Below are 16,633 nucleotides of genomic sequence, written 5' to 3' on the forward strand. Positions count from 1 at the left end.
ATATCAGGGCCACCCGCGAGGCCCATCTCTGCTCCGGCTGGCTCGCAGGGCGCGTGCTAGTGGGTGATGGACGGCTACGTCTTTCACTCTCCAAACTGTGCAGGAGTGACACAAAATGCTACGAGATGGGGCCAGCTGGACGCAGGCGCCCAGTGCTCAGCCATTGGCCCAGGCCATGTCCCCCGCTCGCCAGTTCTCCAGAGGGTCTCCCACTCCAGCCGGGAGCTGAGCTAGGCAGAGAAGGAAGTGTCTTAATAACCCAAATCCTCTGCCAGTGGAAACCAGAATGCCGGGGCCCAAGCCGGAGGACTGCAGATCCCCCCATTGGGCCTAGGTCTTTAGGAGAGCGCTGGGCACGACGGGCCGATGCCATTCCCCCTGAGCGCCAGCCAGGTCAGCTGGGCTTGGCCTGCTGGCATAACGCTGCGTGTCTCGGCCCGTCGTGGGCGGGTGGGAGGCAGAGCTTGGGGCAGGTGCTGGGGGCCACATTCAGGGCAAAGGTTTGGAGTTCAGCTGTGTGTCCCAGGAGCACCCTAGAGGTTTGGAAGCATGACCTAGTGGTTAAAGCTCCTGGCTACGTGTGGTGGGGTCTGGGTTCTAATCCTGCCTCCACTGCTGATTTGCTGGGTGATTTTAGGCAAGTCCCTTCCCTGCTCTGTGCCTCAGTTTCCCCATCGATAAAATGGGCATAAGGGTCCCACCCCACCCCAGGCTGGTGTCACAAGGCTTAAATCAAATCCACCACTGCACTCAGGGAAGGGGTGATAAGAAACCACCTCAAGTGTCCAAGTGGGTGTGCATACAGGATGTGCTCCTTCTATGATTCCCTGGCTGGACCCCCGCAGCACTCAGCACCTCCTGGCACAGAGTGTGAGATGCTCGGCTGCTCCCAGCATCACTCCCACGAGGCCACACCTCCACTTGCCAGCCCACAAAGAGTATGGGGCTGGGTTTCGTGCAAGGGCTCAGACGCACTGGATCTCCCAGCCAAGGAACCAGACTGGGCAGCATGAGTGGCCATGGGGGTTAGCAGATGGGGCGCTGGGGTGGGACTCAGAAAACCTGGTTCTATTGCCGGCTCTGCCACCAAGCTGCTGGGTGACCTTGGGCAAGTCACTGCACTGCTCCGTGCCTCAGTTTCCCCTCCCACCCATCTCTGTTGTGATTTTAACTCTTTGGGGCAGGGTGTTTCCATTACTGTGAGTTTGTGCAGCTCCGAGCACAACGGGCCCAGATCCTGGCCGGGACCTCCAGTGCTTGGTGTAGTGCTGGGCACCAAGCTGCAGGTGCTGAAGGGGAAGAGGAAAGCTGTGCCACACTTGGAGAGGGGTTAAGCTGCCCTAAGCAACCGCTGCAGGCAGCAGGGAAGCCGAGGGACTCAGCCGCGCTCTGCTGGGTCGCTGGGGATCAGCAATGGCAGGCTGGAGGGGCCGATTCCTTGTGCCGGGCCCCGGTGAGCAGCTCCCTTGGTCTGGGTAAATGGTTTCGCTCCCACAGGCCCAGGCTCTGATTGCTCGGGCAGCCGCTGGCTGACGGGCGACTCGGGTTGCAGCGGGCCCAAGAGGCAGCCATTGTTCCTGAAAATAGGTCCAGGGGATTGGTTGCCTAATAATTTTTTCATGCTTGAGTTCTCGCTTTCTTTGGCGGTTCCGCTTACAGCCGCCCGCGGCCAGCTCCTCGCCTGCCTGAAGCCAGGTGCACGTTACCTGAGCCGCACGGCCACGGGTTAGTGTAACCGCCGCTTGTCACGCCCGCTGGAAGGGAGGCAGCGCTGTAATGTATCCGCGGCAGGCAGGCTGTGTTTCCGGGCTGGGCTGGGGGCTGGCCAGCGCTGGATTGCTGGCACGTTTGGAACTCAGCCACACCAGTATTTCACAGGGCTCCTCGGACACACCCGCCATCCACCCCAGCACGCCCCCCGGCGGCTTACGGGGCGGGCGGGGGAATGAGCAGGGACCTGGGTTTCTGTTGGGCTCAGAGAGGCTAAAAGATTATGGGTCAAATTCAGCGCCTGGAGCCAGTGGGGTTGCTGGGCTGGAGCGGAGGGCAGAATCCAACCGTAGGTAATCAGAGCTGCAGAAGAAACCAAGCTAGTGCCATCCCTTGTAGCTGGGATTGCGGGGTGGGTGTGAGCACACACGCCCAGGCGGGCACTTCACCATGTCTAGCCACAGCTGCCTGCTCCCTTCCCCCACCCACTGGGTACCCCTCAAGGATTGTTAGTGGGTGGAGATGTCTCTGCCACCTGCCCCTGGAAGGATGGCAAAAGGCACATTTCTGAGCCCCCGTCTGGACAGGAATAGGAGTGGGATCAGCTTAAAAAATCCCTCTTCCACCTTTTAGTTGATCCCATTTATAGCCAGCCTACAGTGGAGGGATCCAGACTGCCCCTGCAGTGTCTGATCCAGGGTTCACTTCTTGTCCAAAACAGTTGTGTTGTGTGGCTGTTAAATCATTGCTGGGTTCTACCCCAGAAGTGGCTGCATTCCTGTGGCAGGTGAAGCGATTCCTGAGCTAACCGTCTATAAAGCACTTAGAGTCTCCTGCATATGCTGAAACCTCCCAGGCCAGAGAGCCTGAACAAACCACACCCCTCAGCCCAACTCCAGAAGCAACAAGCTGAGAACTGAGCAACTCATCCCATGTCCCTGGTTTGGAGCTAGGGTTGTTCCCGGCGCACTGCTCTTCCCCGTAATCCTGCTGAGTTCCCCTTTGCCCTGGCCTGGTGCCCACCGCCGGGCTGGGCGCAGGGCACTGGAGCTCAGGCTGCAGCGATGTAGCAAGAGTTGCAAACTCCCCGCGGCTGTCCTCAGCACGAGGTCCCCGGCGCTGGCCCTATGTGCACACGCTGCAGCGGGGGTGAGGCTGCCAGGACAGCGGCTGTCGGGCACCAGGGACCCACCTGGTGGCTTCCACACGGAACTACAGTGCCCCGGCCCCGGGCTCTGTGCGAGCAGAGCTCTCCCAGAGAGAGGGGAGGTGAGCGGGGTGCACATGGGGGCGCTGTCTGGGGAGCGGTGAGAGCACCTCTAGTCCCGACGACCCCCAGCCTTAGGGAGCCATCTGTACCCGTGCAAAGGCAGCGTGAAACCAACCCAGAATCTTCCCTTCGCTTTGTGCAAACAAGGCACGGAGCGTGGGGGCTCCCATCCGTGCACGGAGCAGGCCCAGCTGCGCTTGGCTAGCGAGAGCTCCCCCAGGCTCTGGGGAAATCCTCCTGGCAGACCCTGTGCTGGCTGGGCCAATGGGGATGGGCTGGGGGGCGGAGGGGGGCTGGCCAGAAATGACGTAATGCACGACGGGCTGGGTGGGCCCTTACTGGTGTGTGTTTTTCTGTGTTAACCGGGGTGGGTGGGTCCCTGGGGCCTGCGATTGATGGCCAGCAGCCCTTGGGGTGCCTGGGCTGCCAGAGGGTCTCTGCAAACAGGGGGGGGGAGTGTTCTTAGCTGGGGACATGGCTTGGTCCTGGGGGCGCTGAGCACCTGCAGCTCTGTGGGAGCTTGGCCCCGCGCAGGGTGAGGCCTGGAGCTTCTCTCCTTATCGGCTGTTTGGCTTCCGGATCCCAAATAAACATCAACCCCAGAGGGGCTTCAGAAGCAACATATTAACCCTGCCTAGGCCAGGGCCCCAGCCCCCGCCCGGCCCTCTGCTCTCCGTCCCCTGGGAACTGGGCGGCTAACGCTCACTGGAGCAGCTGGGCTAGGCTCTGGGGCGGTTCCAACGTCATTTCTGGCTGCACTTTCCTCAGGCAAACCCAGCCAGGGAGCTGACCCTGTACTGGGGCCAGGGGTGACTCCGCTGTCCCTGAGTGCTGGCCTTAGCGAGGGCCCGCAGGCTGGCTCAGTGATCGGTGTCTGCTAGCTCTGTCCTAGAGCTACGGAGCCACCCCAGACCATCGGCACAGCTGGGCCGGGACGGAGCTGGGCGGGGCCAACAGCAGAGCTGCACCTCCCTGCACTGGGGCTCTAGCCAGGGCTATCGATCTATTGGCACAAGACCGAGGTCCAGGGGTTTGCGGTGCCGGTAGCTGCATCACGATGAATAAGGCATTTGGAAGAGGCCGCGTCATCGGAGGTGTTCCTGGAAGTAAGATTCCCGGCTGCACAGCAGACCTCGGAGGACCAAGCCTGCTCTTACAATCTGACGCTTCTGCCAGGAAGACGCCAGAAAGCTGAAGGCAGGAGGCTGATACTCAAGCGGCCCAGACAGGAAATCAGTGCATTTCCCGCCATTCTACACCCCGATCCCTCCCTCCTTCCCTCTAGCCCCACGGCTGAGAGCACATCTGGGCACGGCCCTAGAGACGAGAGGCGGCCTTGAGCCCCCACAGCCCAGTATGCAAAGCTGACGTGGGTCCTGTCCCAGGTGAAATGAGCCAGGCAACCTCACCTGGTCATGAACACCCACTCCGGACATTGCAGCCACCCGCTGCCCGCAGGGTGGAGGATAAGGCCAGGTGGAACTGCGTCCCCCAGCCAGGCCCGCGTACGGGGTACAGAGGGCTCCAGGCCCAGCCACTGCAGACCAGGCCTTGCTGAACCCAGGACATGGGCTGCAAGGGTCAGTTCAGATGCTCCTTCCAGCCACTTTAGTGCATCTGTCTGGCTTTCTTGTGAGCGCCCAACACCTCCCGGGCTGGGATGCGGAGACTGGCAGAGACGCCACACGGGTGGGTATTGGGCTTTCGTCTTGCCAAAACTGGGGGCAGGGGGTTCTTTCCAAACACAGTTGGCAGCTGGCACCTGAGCTCGGGGTCCTGGCTCTGGGCTGGCAATGTCTGAGTTTGCTCTAGGCCAGGGGAAGGTTCAGGTCAGTTCTTCCATCCCAAGGACTTAACCCCGTCTTGACCCAACAGAATTTACACCCAAAGCGATTATCTCGCAGGCTATTTCCACTCTTTGTTAGTGACACCCAAGTTGTCCCAGGACAGGAGCCAGGGAGAGCGGCAGCCTGGCCTGGCCTGGCTGGGACACAGGGAAATCACTTGGATGGCACTTTGTAAACACTCATCTTGCTGAGAAAACTCAGGGCCGTCCATCGGCTCTCTCGGCAGACGACTCTTCTCGCTCTCACCTGAGAAAAACTTCCCTCCTGAGGGCGGGGACCAGCTGTGGCTCGTTCCAGGAGGCATCCCTGGGCCTTTGGAGAGTGCAGGCTGCGCCCCCACCGTGCCCTGTGTTCATGTCCACCCCCTGCCCATGTCTCTCCCTGGCTCCTGGGGTCTGAGCAGGGGAGGGAGCAAGAGAGGAGTGGCTTCCCCCGCCCCGACCCGCCTCGCCCGGGAAACATGGAGACACAAAGCCCCTGTTCATAGCATGGTAGTAGACTGGAGCATGGTCTTTAAATAGCTGGCTGCTCTGCCCAGCGGAGCCAGGGCCCAGGAAGACTCACTGAGGAGAACTGCCAGTGAAACCGCCGAAGGGGGGCAGGGAGCGTGGCTGTGGGGCTGTCCTCAGCTCTTCCTTTACTGGCAGGACTTTTCCCTGCCTGGGTCGGACCTTTCAGAGGGAAGTGACTTGCTGCTGTTCTGCATTTGCAGAACTGAAATATGCTGTTTGACGGGGGCAAAACCAGCTCCCAGCACCTGCCTGGGGCACTGGGGATCCCCCGCCCCGATCCGCTCCAGCCTTCCTTTCCAATGTGCCGCCCAGCATCGGGCCGGCCTTGCCCCGGGCAGCATCGCTGTGCGGTCGACGGATGCAGGCTCGTGACAATTCGATGTATGATGCTGCTGGAGACAGGGCCAGACCGCCCCCCTCCCCCCGCCAGACCCCCTGCTCAGCTGCAGCGCAGGGGAGAGCAGGGCCCTGCTGAGTTGAGGCTCAGCACACAGCAAATTGTTCAGCCGAGTGAGTGGGGAATCCAGTGGGGCAGAACGGTCCCTCTTGCCCAGAGTCCTGCCACTGGCTGCTGCAGAGGGAGGTGGAAAAACCCCATCATGCAGCTGGGCTGAACATTTTGCCATGGCCTAATGGGATGCCACGTAAGGCCCCCTTGCTTAGGTGACACACGGGGGGTTTGTGCCTGTGGTGGTGTAGCCATGGATGTGGGGTCGGGGAGTTTCCTCTTGACCCCAGCTATAGGCCCTGAAGCTGCAGATGACTCAACGCTGAAATGCTATTTGCTCAGCATGTGTCTTTAAGGTTCCTTCTCTCCAGGCAGCCTGGCCCCTCGTCCGCAGCGAGATCCCTGCTCGGAGTTGGGGGACGTGATCCTCTGCAGAGGGGGGCTCCTGACGGAGCTGGCATGCTAGACTCCACTTTGCGCATCACAAGGGTTATGCAGTGTCCGCCGGGAGCCTGCCCGTCAGAGCCGTGGCCCTGTGGAGGCAGCGGGCGGGCAGACACCTTGGCTGCACTGGCAGGGTGGCTCTGTGTTCCCTGCAGAGGCAGAGGAGCAGTTATGTAACCAGGCTGAACCCTGCCTGTCAGAGCCATGGGCTGGGCAGCAAACCCTCCAGCTGCGCCCCTGGGGAGGGACTGGAGATCAGCACCAAGGCAGCCCAGCCCAGCACACGGGCAGCATGGGGCTCACTCCCAGCAAGCCCAGGTCTGGGATGGGATGAGGAATCACAGGGCTGCAGCCAGAGCCCTAGGGAAGAGCAACCCAGCTTGGTTTCCATGTGTCCTGGGTGAGAGCAGGGGTCAGCACTCCCCTCCCCCAGAGCTGGGCGGCAGAGCCGGAAGCAGGCAAGCCTGGGAGAGCAGACGGTGCCTGTGCGCAAGGTGGGCGCTGGGCAGGAAGCGCGCCAGGTGGCACTGGCTGGGCAGGATCAGGTGACTTGGTGACACAGACACCAGGGGCTGCTTGGCTCCGATGCTCCCATCACATTGCCACTTCCAGCAAAGAGAGTCCCCCAAACTGCCTGGGGCTGGCACCTGTCCGGGGAGGGGGGTGTCTTGTGAGGAAGAAGAGATGCCCCCTTCCTCCAAAGTGCCAGCTGATCTGTTCCCAGAGGGGCCAGGCATCTGCTCAGGGCTCTGCTCCCTGCTCTGCACAGCCACTGAGGGACCCCCCCCCCGGCCCCTCCCAGCGCTACAGAAACTGGCGCTCACGGACAAGGACCGCCTGCCCACAGGCTGCGCCCCAGGAAAGGTCATGGTGCAGCATGGTCTGGGGGAAACCAGGAAAGGACCAAATGGAAGAGACTCCCCCTCCCCCACATCCCAAATCTCTGACTACCTTCACCCCCAGATCTCCCCCCGCACCCTCAAACCTTGCCACCTGCCAAATCACCCCAGCCCTGTCCTGCCTCCCTCTCACTCCCCACATCTCCTTCACCCCTAGATTTCCCCTGACTCCTGCCAATCCCCCCACCCCCCGTCTCCCCCAGCTCCTGGTAGGGCAGAGGACATGGCCGGTGGGTGTGTCATGGTGACCCACGGGGCCCCTGTGGCTGTGGAGGGCAGAGATGTTGGGGGCAGCTGGGTGCCCTATTGCTGTCCCTGGGTAGTCGGCACCGGGGCTGTTCCCTATGGCACTGCTGGAATGACGCCTGCTTTAAGAATGCACCTATCTGCCCCCGATCTCTCCCCATCACCAGGCGGGGAGCCGAAGTCCAGCCCCGGAGCCAGCCGGGTGTGTTTGCAAGGTGTGGGTGGTTCCCAGCTCACACAGGCCTGGCTCCCAGCCAGCAGCTTGAAATCACCAAATATAGACATGCCACAGGCTCTGTCCTGCCTCCTGGTGCCACCTGGGCAAGCTCCACCGGCTACCCACACCCACGAGGTTTCGATGCAGGCAGCTCCCTCTGCACGTCACGCTGCCGGCGAGTGACACATTCTGGGGAGAGCCTGGCTGGGGCGGGGACCTCACCAGCTGGGCACGGCAGGGCAGAGCGAAACAATGCAGTTCCCTTTTACCGGCGGGGTGTGGGGCGGGGCGGGGCTGTTCCCATACCCTGCACCGGGGAGGCCTGCCCCTCATACCCCACAGCGGGGGGGGGCTGCCCCTCATACCCCACACAGGGGGGAGCGGGAGAGTCAGGCCCTGCCCCTCATACCCCACACAGGGGGGAGTGGGGGAGTCAGGCCCTGCCCCTCATACCCCACAGCGGGGGTGGGGGGGGCTGCCCCTCATACCCCACACAGGGGGGAGCGGGAGAGTCAGGCCCTGCCCCTCATACCCCACACAGGGGGGAGGGGGGGAGTCAGGCCCTGCCCCTCATACCCCACAGTGGGGGGGGGCTGCCCCTCATACCCCACACAGGGGGGAGCGGGAGAGTCTGGCCCTGCCCCTCATACCCCACAGCGGGGGGAGCGGGAGAGTCAGGCCCTGCCCCTCATACCCCACACAGGGAGGAGTGGGGGAGTCAGGCCCTGCCCCTCATACCCCACAGTGGGGGGGGCTGCCCCTCATACCCCACAGTGGGGGGGGCTGCCCCTCATACCCCACACAGGGGGGAGCGGGGGAGTCAGGCCCTGCCCCTCGTACCCCACACAGGGGGGAGCGGGAGAGTCAGGCCCTGCCCCTCATACCCCACACAGGGGGGAGCGGGGGAGTCAGGCCCTGCCCCTCGTACCCCACACAGGGGGGAGCGGGGGAGTCAGGCCCTGCCCCTCATACCCCACACAGGGGTGGGAGTCAGGCCCTGCCCCTTATACCTTACACTGGGGGGTTGGGGCCACCTAGAAGAAGTCACACATTTTGTGTGTATTGTTGCTAAATTCCTGGCCACTTGTTTCTTTTTTAAATAACTATGGGAGGGAAAGGATCAGTCCCTGAAGGGAGAAAACAACAGTGCAGTAGGAGAAACCTTGACGAGGTCCTTTTAACACAGCTTGGGATCGCTGGGTTTGACGCCCGGCACACACAGCCTTGAGCCAGACAGCGGGCTGTTGTGATACCCCTGTGCCAGCTCTGATGCCCATTTGCCCCTGACTGCTCCAGCGGAAGGATGGGTACCACAGCCCGCCGAAGTGGGGAGGGTGGGAAGAGAGGAAGGCAGCCATACCCGAGGAGGACTGGATTTAGGATGGGAAGGAGGTATCCAAGTTGATCTGGGTAAAGGGGCAGCAGGTCAGACTGGTTATCTGAGCATTTCTCTGTATGTCTAAAAGAGGCAGATTAGTTTTCTGCCCAGCAGCGGGTCATTCTGCTCACCTGGGGGCTAGTCCTGCCCTGCCCAGGATCTGATCTGGAGTTACTCAGACACACTAACACTGACTCCGTGGGGATTGGCGGGGCTGGCAGTCTGCGTTCTAGTTTGGGCAAGAGGAAGAGAAACAGGTTACTTGTCCGTGGGAGGGGGCGAGTCACGGGAACCTGCACAGGGCTGGTTGGCTGGCTGCCTGTGGAGAAAGGGGATGGGAAGGGCCCAGCAGTTTACCTGGCTGGTGCTAGTGTTGCTTGTGCGCAACCGGCTATCCAGGCCCTTGTCTGCAAACAGGGTTTTGTAGGCCATTCAGCCAGGACAGGAGAACAATGAACAGCAGCAGCTGCCCCTCTCCCTTGCTCTATCCCAACAGGCATAGCTGGTTTCCATCAGCACCTCTGGAGTATGGCTGTAAAAGCCTTTTAGTGCTGTGGCGATGAATAATGGCTGTTTCCTCTAACTAGGTGATTAACCCATTTCCCCCCCAAGGCCCAGGGGTCTGAGTGATGGAAGATTATGTGTTTTTCCTAGATGCACTGGAGGTGTCCTGGGCTGTAACAGGAAAGGAAAACAGCCTCTTCTGTTGTTAGAGGGAACCCAACAGGCCAGCCAGCCAAACAGGAGCTGGTTATTCACCACCCAATATCGAATATTAAAGAACCCCCTCCCCATTTCAAAGATCTCATCCAAATAGTAACTTCCAGCCCCACCCCAGATCCCTACATGCGTCATGCCAGGAACTTCTCCTCCTCCTCCTCCTCTGCGATGATACTGTGTCGGCTCCTGTGTAGTCTTTACTCCACCTAATCCAGCCGTGTATTATTTCATTTGTACACGCTGGCTTGCCATAATGAATCTTACATTTCCTGCTTAAAGCTAATGACAGGTATTTGTTGATGTAGCACCAACCTGTTGTGCTCAGGACTCTGGAGACAAGGAGACATGGTCCTTTCTCCACACGGGGGTTGAGTCTCCGCACTAATAAAGGTGATATTACAAATGCAGGGGACTGCCCCTCCTGAGCAGCCATTTCAGTCACTCTGACCGGAGGAGCCCCGGTAACCAGGGTTGCAGGCCGCACACTGCCATGCCCGGAATCAATTCAGCATTTTCATTCAACATCCCTGAAGGCAGAGCGGTGACAGCGGTAACTAGCCATCAGGGCTCCAGCTCTGCTACTGACCTGCTGACCTTTGACCTTGGACAAAACGCTTCACCTTTCGCAGCCTCCATTTACCCAACCGTAAAGTGGGGATAACGATACCGACTCACCCAGCCAATAGGCTAACAGGCAGAACAGCCCTGCAAAGAGTCACATCCCACGTTTCATTCCATCTCCAGCCCCTGTACGCACGTATCCTATGGAGAGATTTCAATCGACAATTAGTAATCATCTCCCCAGCCTGACTGACCTAGATTCCTCGGAACCAAAGAAGCAGATCCTAGCAGGTCAGGCTAAACTCTTCCCATCCGGGTAGATATGCTGAGTACCGCGGCTTACTCTGGGAAGAGGCGTCAGAAACTGAGCTCCGGCTGCGCGGACACATCCGAGACACTTTGTACCCTGATGTGCTTGGGCACAACGATGCTCTTTCTTGGGCCTGCTGTGTCACCCTTCACTCCAGAGATGGCTGCATTTCACTGCTGCTTTTTGCATATTCAATTCAACCTTGCTTATCAAATCACATTTACGCAAAACTCCCTGTTCCACCTCCCCTGGTTTTTAATTACATTGACCATGTCCTCCATTATCCATATTTATTCGGTGTTCCCATAATCCCCTAGCTGAGGGCCTGCTGCACTCGAAAGTAGGGCTGGGCACTGAAGCCTGAATAAACCTGAGTAACTTGGTATTTGCTTTATCTTGCAACTGTGATGCACAAGAGGAGCCGACTGCATGGTATTTCGTCCCGGCAATGTCTCCCTGAGGCACTCAAAGAGCCCATGAAAACAACCACATACAAACATGAATTAGTTAATGTTTGTAAATCCCTTTGAAGATGGCAATCCATATTAACCAAGCACTACCCCCATCTAGAGACACCAGTCCCTACTGTAAAGTGCTTTGGAATCCATCAGAAGGAAAGGCACTACAGGACTCTAATTGCCCTGAATTAAGCCATGGAGTTGCAGGGCCTGATTGCAGGGGTGTGGTGAGAATGCAGCCATGCCGCTCCCAAGCGGCAGCACAGCTGAAGTGGCAGTGCCGGGGTGGCTCTGGGCACAGGGGCAGGGGCACTGTCAGAGTGAGATGAGGGTCTGGGGGATTAGAGGATGGCGTCGTTGCTGGGATATGAGGGCAGCACCATTAGGATGAAGATGTGTGGTGGGGTCGTACTGCGATTGGCAGGACTGCAATGTGTTGTGGGTGGGACATGCCAGGGCTGGAAAGGGGGGAGTGTCACTAGGATGTGCTGGCAGTGCCATTGGGACAGTGTCACCACCAGGGCACCCAGTGCCTGGCATGGGGCAGTGATACCTTTGGGCACCCTGTGCCTGCTATGGATGGTGGTGTCATTGCAGCACACGTTGCAGGCCTGGGGTGTAATTCGGGCGCAAGGTGCAGGGTCTGGGGCTGCCATTGGGGCGCATGGCCCAGGGGTGCCATGGGGCACACAGCGCAAGGCCAGGGTGCCATGGGGCGCACAATGCAGGGTCTGGGGATGTCATTGGTGCACATAGTGCAGGGCCTTGGGGGTACCATTGGGGCGCACAGTGTAAGGCCTGGGGGTGTCACTGGGGCACACGGTGTACGGTCTGGGGGTGCCATCAGGGTACATGGTGCACAATCTGGGGGTGCTATTGGGGTGCACAGTGCAGGATCTTGGGGTGCCATTGGGGCACACGGACCGGGGGTGCTATTGGGGCGCATGGTGCTGGGTCTGGGGGTGCCATTGGGGCACACAGTCTGGGGGTGCCATTGGGGCACACGTTGCAGGGTCTGGGGGTGCTATTGGGGCGCATGGTGCTGGGTCTGGGGGTGCCATTGGGGAACATAGTCTGGCGGTGCCATTGAGGCACATCGTGCAGGATCTGGGGTGGTATAGGGGCGCACAGTGCAGGATCTTGGGGTGCCATGGGGGCGCATCGTGCAGGATCTGGGGGTGCCATTGGGGCGCACGGCACTGGGTCTCGCGGTGCTATTGGGGCACACGGTCTGGGGGTGCCATTGGGGTGCATCGTGCAGGATCTGGGGGTGCTATAGGGGCGCACGGCGCTGGGTCTGGGGGTGCCATTGGGGCACATGGTCTGGGGGTGCCATGGGGGCGCATCGTGCAGGATCTGGGGGTGCTATAGGGGCGCACGGCGCTGGGTCTGGGGGTGCCATGGGGGCGCATCGTGCAGGATCTGGGGGTGCTATAGGGGCGCACGGCGCTGGGTCGGGGGGTGCCATTGGGGCACACGGTCTGGGGGTGCCATGGGGGCGCATCGTGCAGGATCTGGGGGTGCTATAGGGGCGCACGGTGCTGGGTCTGGGGGTGCCATTGGGGCACACGGTCTGGGGGTGCCATGGGGGCGCATCGTGCAGGATCTGGGGGTGCTATAGGGGCGCACGGTGCTGGGGGTGCCATTGGGGCGCACGGTGCAGGACCCGGGGTGCTGGCAGCGGGCTGAGCTGTGACTGAGACGCCTGGCTCCAGCTGTGGCGGCGGCTGGGCTGCGCTGGGGCTGGTCAGGGCGCTCCCCGCCGCGGCTGCCGGGGGAACGGGACCCCCGCGCCCCGCTGCACCCCCGGGCTCCCCTCCCCCGGCTCCTTTTCGATGCAGGTTCCAGGGCGCGCTGAGCAAGGGAGGCGGGGCCAGGCCTGCCAGCCACCCCACGTGGCCTGGGCCGCGCCAGCCAATGGGAGCGCGTGTTTCTGAAAGATCTCCATATATGGCTATGTTCTCGGCCGGCGAGGCGGGGCCGGCGCCCCGGGTATAAAAGGGCGGGGCTGAGCGCTGGACGGTCTCACTCAGCCAGCGGCAGCGGACCTAGCAGCCTCGCGTCTCCCAGCCCCGAGAGGAGCCTCCGCCGCACAGGTAGGTCCCTGGGGCCTTGGGCCGGCCCGTCCGCGGGGCGCCCGGCCTCTGCCGCCAGACCCCGTCCGGCTGGAGCCCCGGAGCTGCCCATTGCGGCCGCCTCGCCGGAGGGGGGGCGGGCCCGTGGGCAGCACTTGCGCCTCTTTCCCCCCCCCCCGGGTCCGGTTCGCGGTGGTATCGCCTGGCCAGCCGTTTGAATGGCGCGAGTCCGTGGGCGGGCCCTGGCCTGGCGGGGCCTGTGATTGGTCCTGAGGGTGGTGACGCAACGGAGCGGGAGATTTGAACCGGGGGCTGCGGCCGCCGGGGTGCGGGAGGGGGCGCAGCGGCAGCTGGGCTCTGCCGCCTGCAGCCGCCTCGTTGCTCTGGCAACAGGCCCCCGGGGCTGTGGGCGGGGCGCCCTGCGGTGCGGGGGAGGGGGCGGCTCCCGGGTAGCCCCTGCTGCGCGAGCCGGACTCGGCTCCCACGTGCGCTGGGTGGAGCCCTGCGTGCAGCGCGGCCTCTCGAGGCCGGGGGGTGGGGGAGTGTAACTCTAGGGCAGCCCCGCCCTGCCCTGCCGGCGGGGAGCCCGGGGCTCAGGGGTCCCGGAGGAGCGTTGGCGCCAAGGCTCTGCTCTCCTCCCCCCAGCAGATTCTCCAAGATGGAAGAAGAAATTGCAGCGCTTGTCATCGACAATGGCTCTGGTATGTGCAAAGCTGGCTTCGCAGGCGACGACGCGCCTCGGGCTGTGTTCCCCTCCATTGTTGGACGCCCCAGACACCAGGTGAGCAGCCAAGCGCGCTCCAGTATGCGGCCCGGTATGACAAAGGTGGGTCTCTGGAACTTACAGCTTGTCTTGTTGTATTAAAGGGTGTCATGGTTGGCATGGGGCAAAAGGACAGCTACGTAGGTGATGAGGCCCAGAGCAAGAGAGGTATCCTGACTCTGAAGTACCCCATTGAACACGGCATTGTCACCAACTGGGATGACATGGAGAAAATTTGGCATCACACTTTCTACAACGAGCTTCGTGTGGCACCTGAGGAACACCCTGTTCTGCTGACAGAAGCTCCCCTGAATCCCAAGGCCAACAGAGAGAAGATGACACAGGTACACTTGCTGCAGTACAACAGTGATCTGCTTTCATCTGTTTTTCACAAACCATCTCTTGAGTTGACATCTTTTAAAAACGGAGTGTTCTTTCAATATTTTCAGGGTTCTGTACTCCTCCTGGCATTTCCTTCCTGAAGTCCCAGGTTTCTTTTATTTGTCTATTTCTGCCTGCGTTCTTTGCTTTTCCTTTCTCAACACATCAATTTTTGCATGCCAGCATGTTTTCTAACATTGGTTTGAGGGATTTTCATTTCTTGTAGTGAAATAGAACTTTTCTCCTTCTAGATCATGTTCGAGACCTTCAACACACCAGCCATGTATGTTGCTATCCAGGCAGTGTTGTCCCTGTACGCCTCTGGTCGTACCACTGGTATTGTTATGGACTCTGGTGATGGTGTTACCCATACTGTGCCCATCTATGAAGGTTACGCTCTGCCCCACGCTATCCTGCGTCTGGACTTAGCCGGCCGAGACCTGACAGACTACCTCATGAAGATTCTGACAGAAAGAGGCTACAGCTTCACCACAACAGCTGAAAGGGAAATTGTCCGTGACATAAAGGAAAAGCTGTGCTATGTTGCACTGGATTTCGAACAGGAGATGGCCACTGCTGCTTCATCTTCCTCCCTGGAGAAAAGCTACGAACTTCCTGATGGTCAGGTGATCACCATTGGCAATGAGAGGTTTAGGTGTCCGGAGGCCCTCTTCCAGCCATCCTTCCTTGGTAAGTATCTGCTAAACCATATTGAGGACCAATCCCACCTTGTCTGGACCACTGATTAATGAGAATCACTGAACTGCAAGTGTTGGCTTTCCAGTGAGCCTGTGGTTGCAACCTAAAGCTGGGGTTGGGATGGTGCTCTTGTAGTTTAGTAACTACCTGTGTACTAAGTCTGACCATCCTGTCTCTAGGTATGGAATCCTGTGGCATTCATGAGACCACTTTCAACTCTATCATGAAGTGTGATGTAGATATTCGAAAGGACCTGTATGCCAACACAGTATTGTCTGGGGGTACCACAATGTACCCTGGAATTGCTGACAGAATGCAAAAGGAAATCACTGCTCTGGCACCCAGTACAATGAAAATTAAGGTAAACAAAACTGAAAGAATAGCCACCATCCAGAACTCATTGGCTCAATCTAGACAGGCAGTGTTGATGACTGACTAACTTCTCCTCTTGTTTACTTTTAGATTATTGCTCCACCTGAACGTAAATACTCGGTTTGGATTGGTGGCTCCATCTTGGCTTCTCTCTCTACCTTCCAGCAGATGTGGATCAGCAAGCAGGAATATGACGAGTCTGGCCCATCCATTGTCCACCGTAAATGCTTCTAAATGGACTGCTAGCAGATGCACAGCATTTGCTGCATGAATTTTCAATAGTATACATTTGCCTGGGCAAATTTATACACTTCATGCTAGCCTCATAAAACTGGAATTAAGCCTTCTTTCAAAAGAAACTTGCCCTTGGAAAGTCTGTATCTGAGACAAAGATCAGTGGTGGATTGAGCTGTCACTGATTTGACCCTGTATTCAAGTTAACTGTTCCCTTGGTGTACATTTTAGCATATACCCTGTACATATCTGACCTAAACCTTGGTACAGGTGCCATCGCTCTTGTGACCTAAATGCTAGGTTAACTTGTCTTTGTGGAAGAGAATGGCCTGTGACACTGTAGTTCTGGTAGCTGGCTAGTATTGACTAGTGACACCTTGTTTAAACTCTGCAGGGCTTGAGACTGATTTGTACAGGGTATCAGAGGTCAGACTTCCACTACACAAAGCGCTGAGTATTCCAGATTTTGGTATAGAGGCTGGTAGGAGTTCATCAGAGAACTTACTTCTGTTGCTGCCGTTCTAGCAAGGCTGGAAACATTACATTCAAGCCTTATGAACCAGTTTTCATTTTCTTACCCCTCCTGTATTCCAGCAGAACATCCTTGGGGCTAAAGTTACTCAACTTGAGTTGCTGAAACTTTGCATTTACACCTGTAAATTTTACACCAAGTTTAATTTATGTAAGATTTTTGTATGTTGCCTTAATGTTCTCACATGACAGTAGAAAACCAAAATTTGTAAGTCATCCTGAAGTTGAGAAATTGTAATGCCCAACACATCATTGTGTAAGGAAAAATAAAAGCGCTGCAGTAAACTACTCCATGGGTGTCTCTCTTCAGAAGGGGGGAAGGATCTTGGAGTCCCAAGTACTGGGTTTGATTTAAACAGGGGTGCAAAGTTTGTTAAACATGCACAGTGACATTCTCAGGCTTCTTGTACAGTCTTGCCTGAAAGCTTGACAAATTGAGCAAAAACAGGCTTCCTTGGCCTACACTGGCTGTAAAGCCAAACCTCCTTTCCTACCTTAGTTGCTAGCTTTTGTGCAGACAATGACTCGATCCTCTCGAATCTTGCTTGCAGGAGCCTA

At 58.7% G+C, this 16,633-nt stretch overlaps 1 protein-coding gene across 2 annotated transcripts; it reads left to right on the forward strand.

The window, feature by feature from the left end:
- The first annotated feature begins 12,981 nt into the window (after positions 1-12,981).
- Positions 12,982-16,363, forward strand: ACTG1 (actin gamma 1). Of its 2 annotated transcripts, none has more exons than XM_044981852.1 (6): positions 12,982-13,116; positions 13,741-13,876; positions 13,963-14,202; positions 14,491-14,929; positions 15,118-15,299; positions 15,401-16,363. In XM_044981852.1, exons 2-6 carry the CDS (start codon positions 13,754-13,756, stop codon positions 15,542-15,544), a joined length of 1,128 nt encoding a protein of 375 aa, XP_044837787.1. In that variant the 5' UTR covers positions 12,982-13,116; positions 13,741-13,753; the 3' UTR covers positions 15,545-16,363. The 2 variants fall into 2 exon arrangements, with proteins under 2 accessions (XP_044837787.1, XP_044837788.1); XM_044981853.1 differs by having other exon boundaries at positions 12,985-13,116; positions 13,744-13,876.
- Positions 16,364-16,633: the final 270 nt, after the last annotated feature.

The sequence above is a fragment of the Mauremys mutica genome, chromosome 12 (assembly GCF_020497125.1).
Source record: "Mauremys mutica isolate MM-2020 ecotype Southern chromosome 12, ASM2049712v1, whole genome shotgun sequence".
Taxonomy (NCBI): domain Eukaryota; kingdom Metazoa; phylum Chordata; order Testudines; family Geoemydidae; genus Mauremys; species Mauremys mutica.

Bases quoted from the DNA above. Each gene is read 5' to 3' on its own strand.
- ACTG1 (XM_044981852.1), top strand. From the start codon at position 13,754: ATGGAAGAAGAAATTGCAGCGCTTGTCATCGACAATGGCTCTGGTATG. The intron at 13,877-13,962 runs GTGAGCAGCCAA...GTTGTATTAAAG, and splicing joins TTGGACGCCCCAGACACCAG to GGTGTCATGGTTGGCATGGG. The intron at 15,300-15,400 runs GTAAACAAAACT...GTTTACTTTTAG, and splicing joins CCAGTACAATGAAAATTAAG to ATTATTGCTCCACCTGAACG.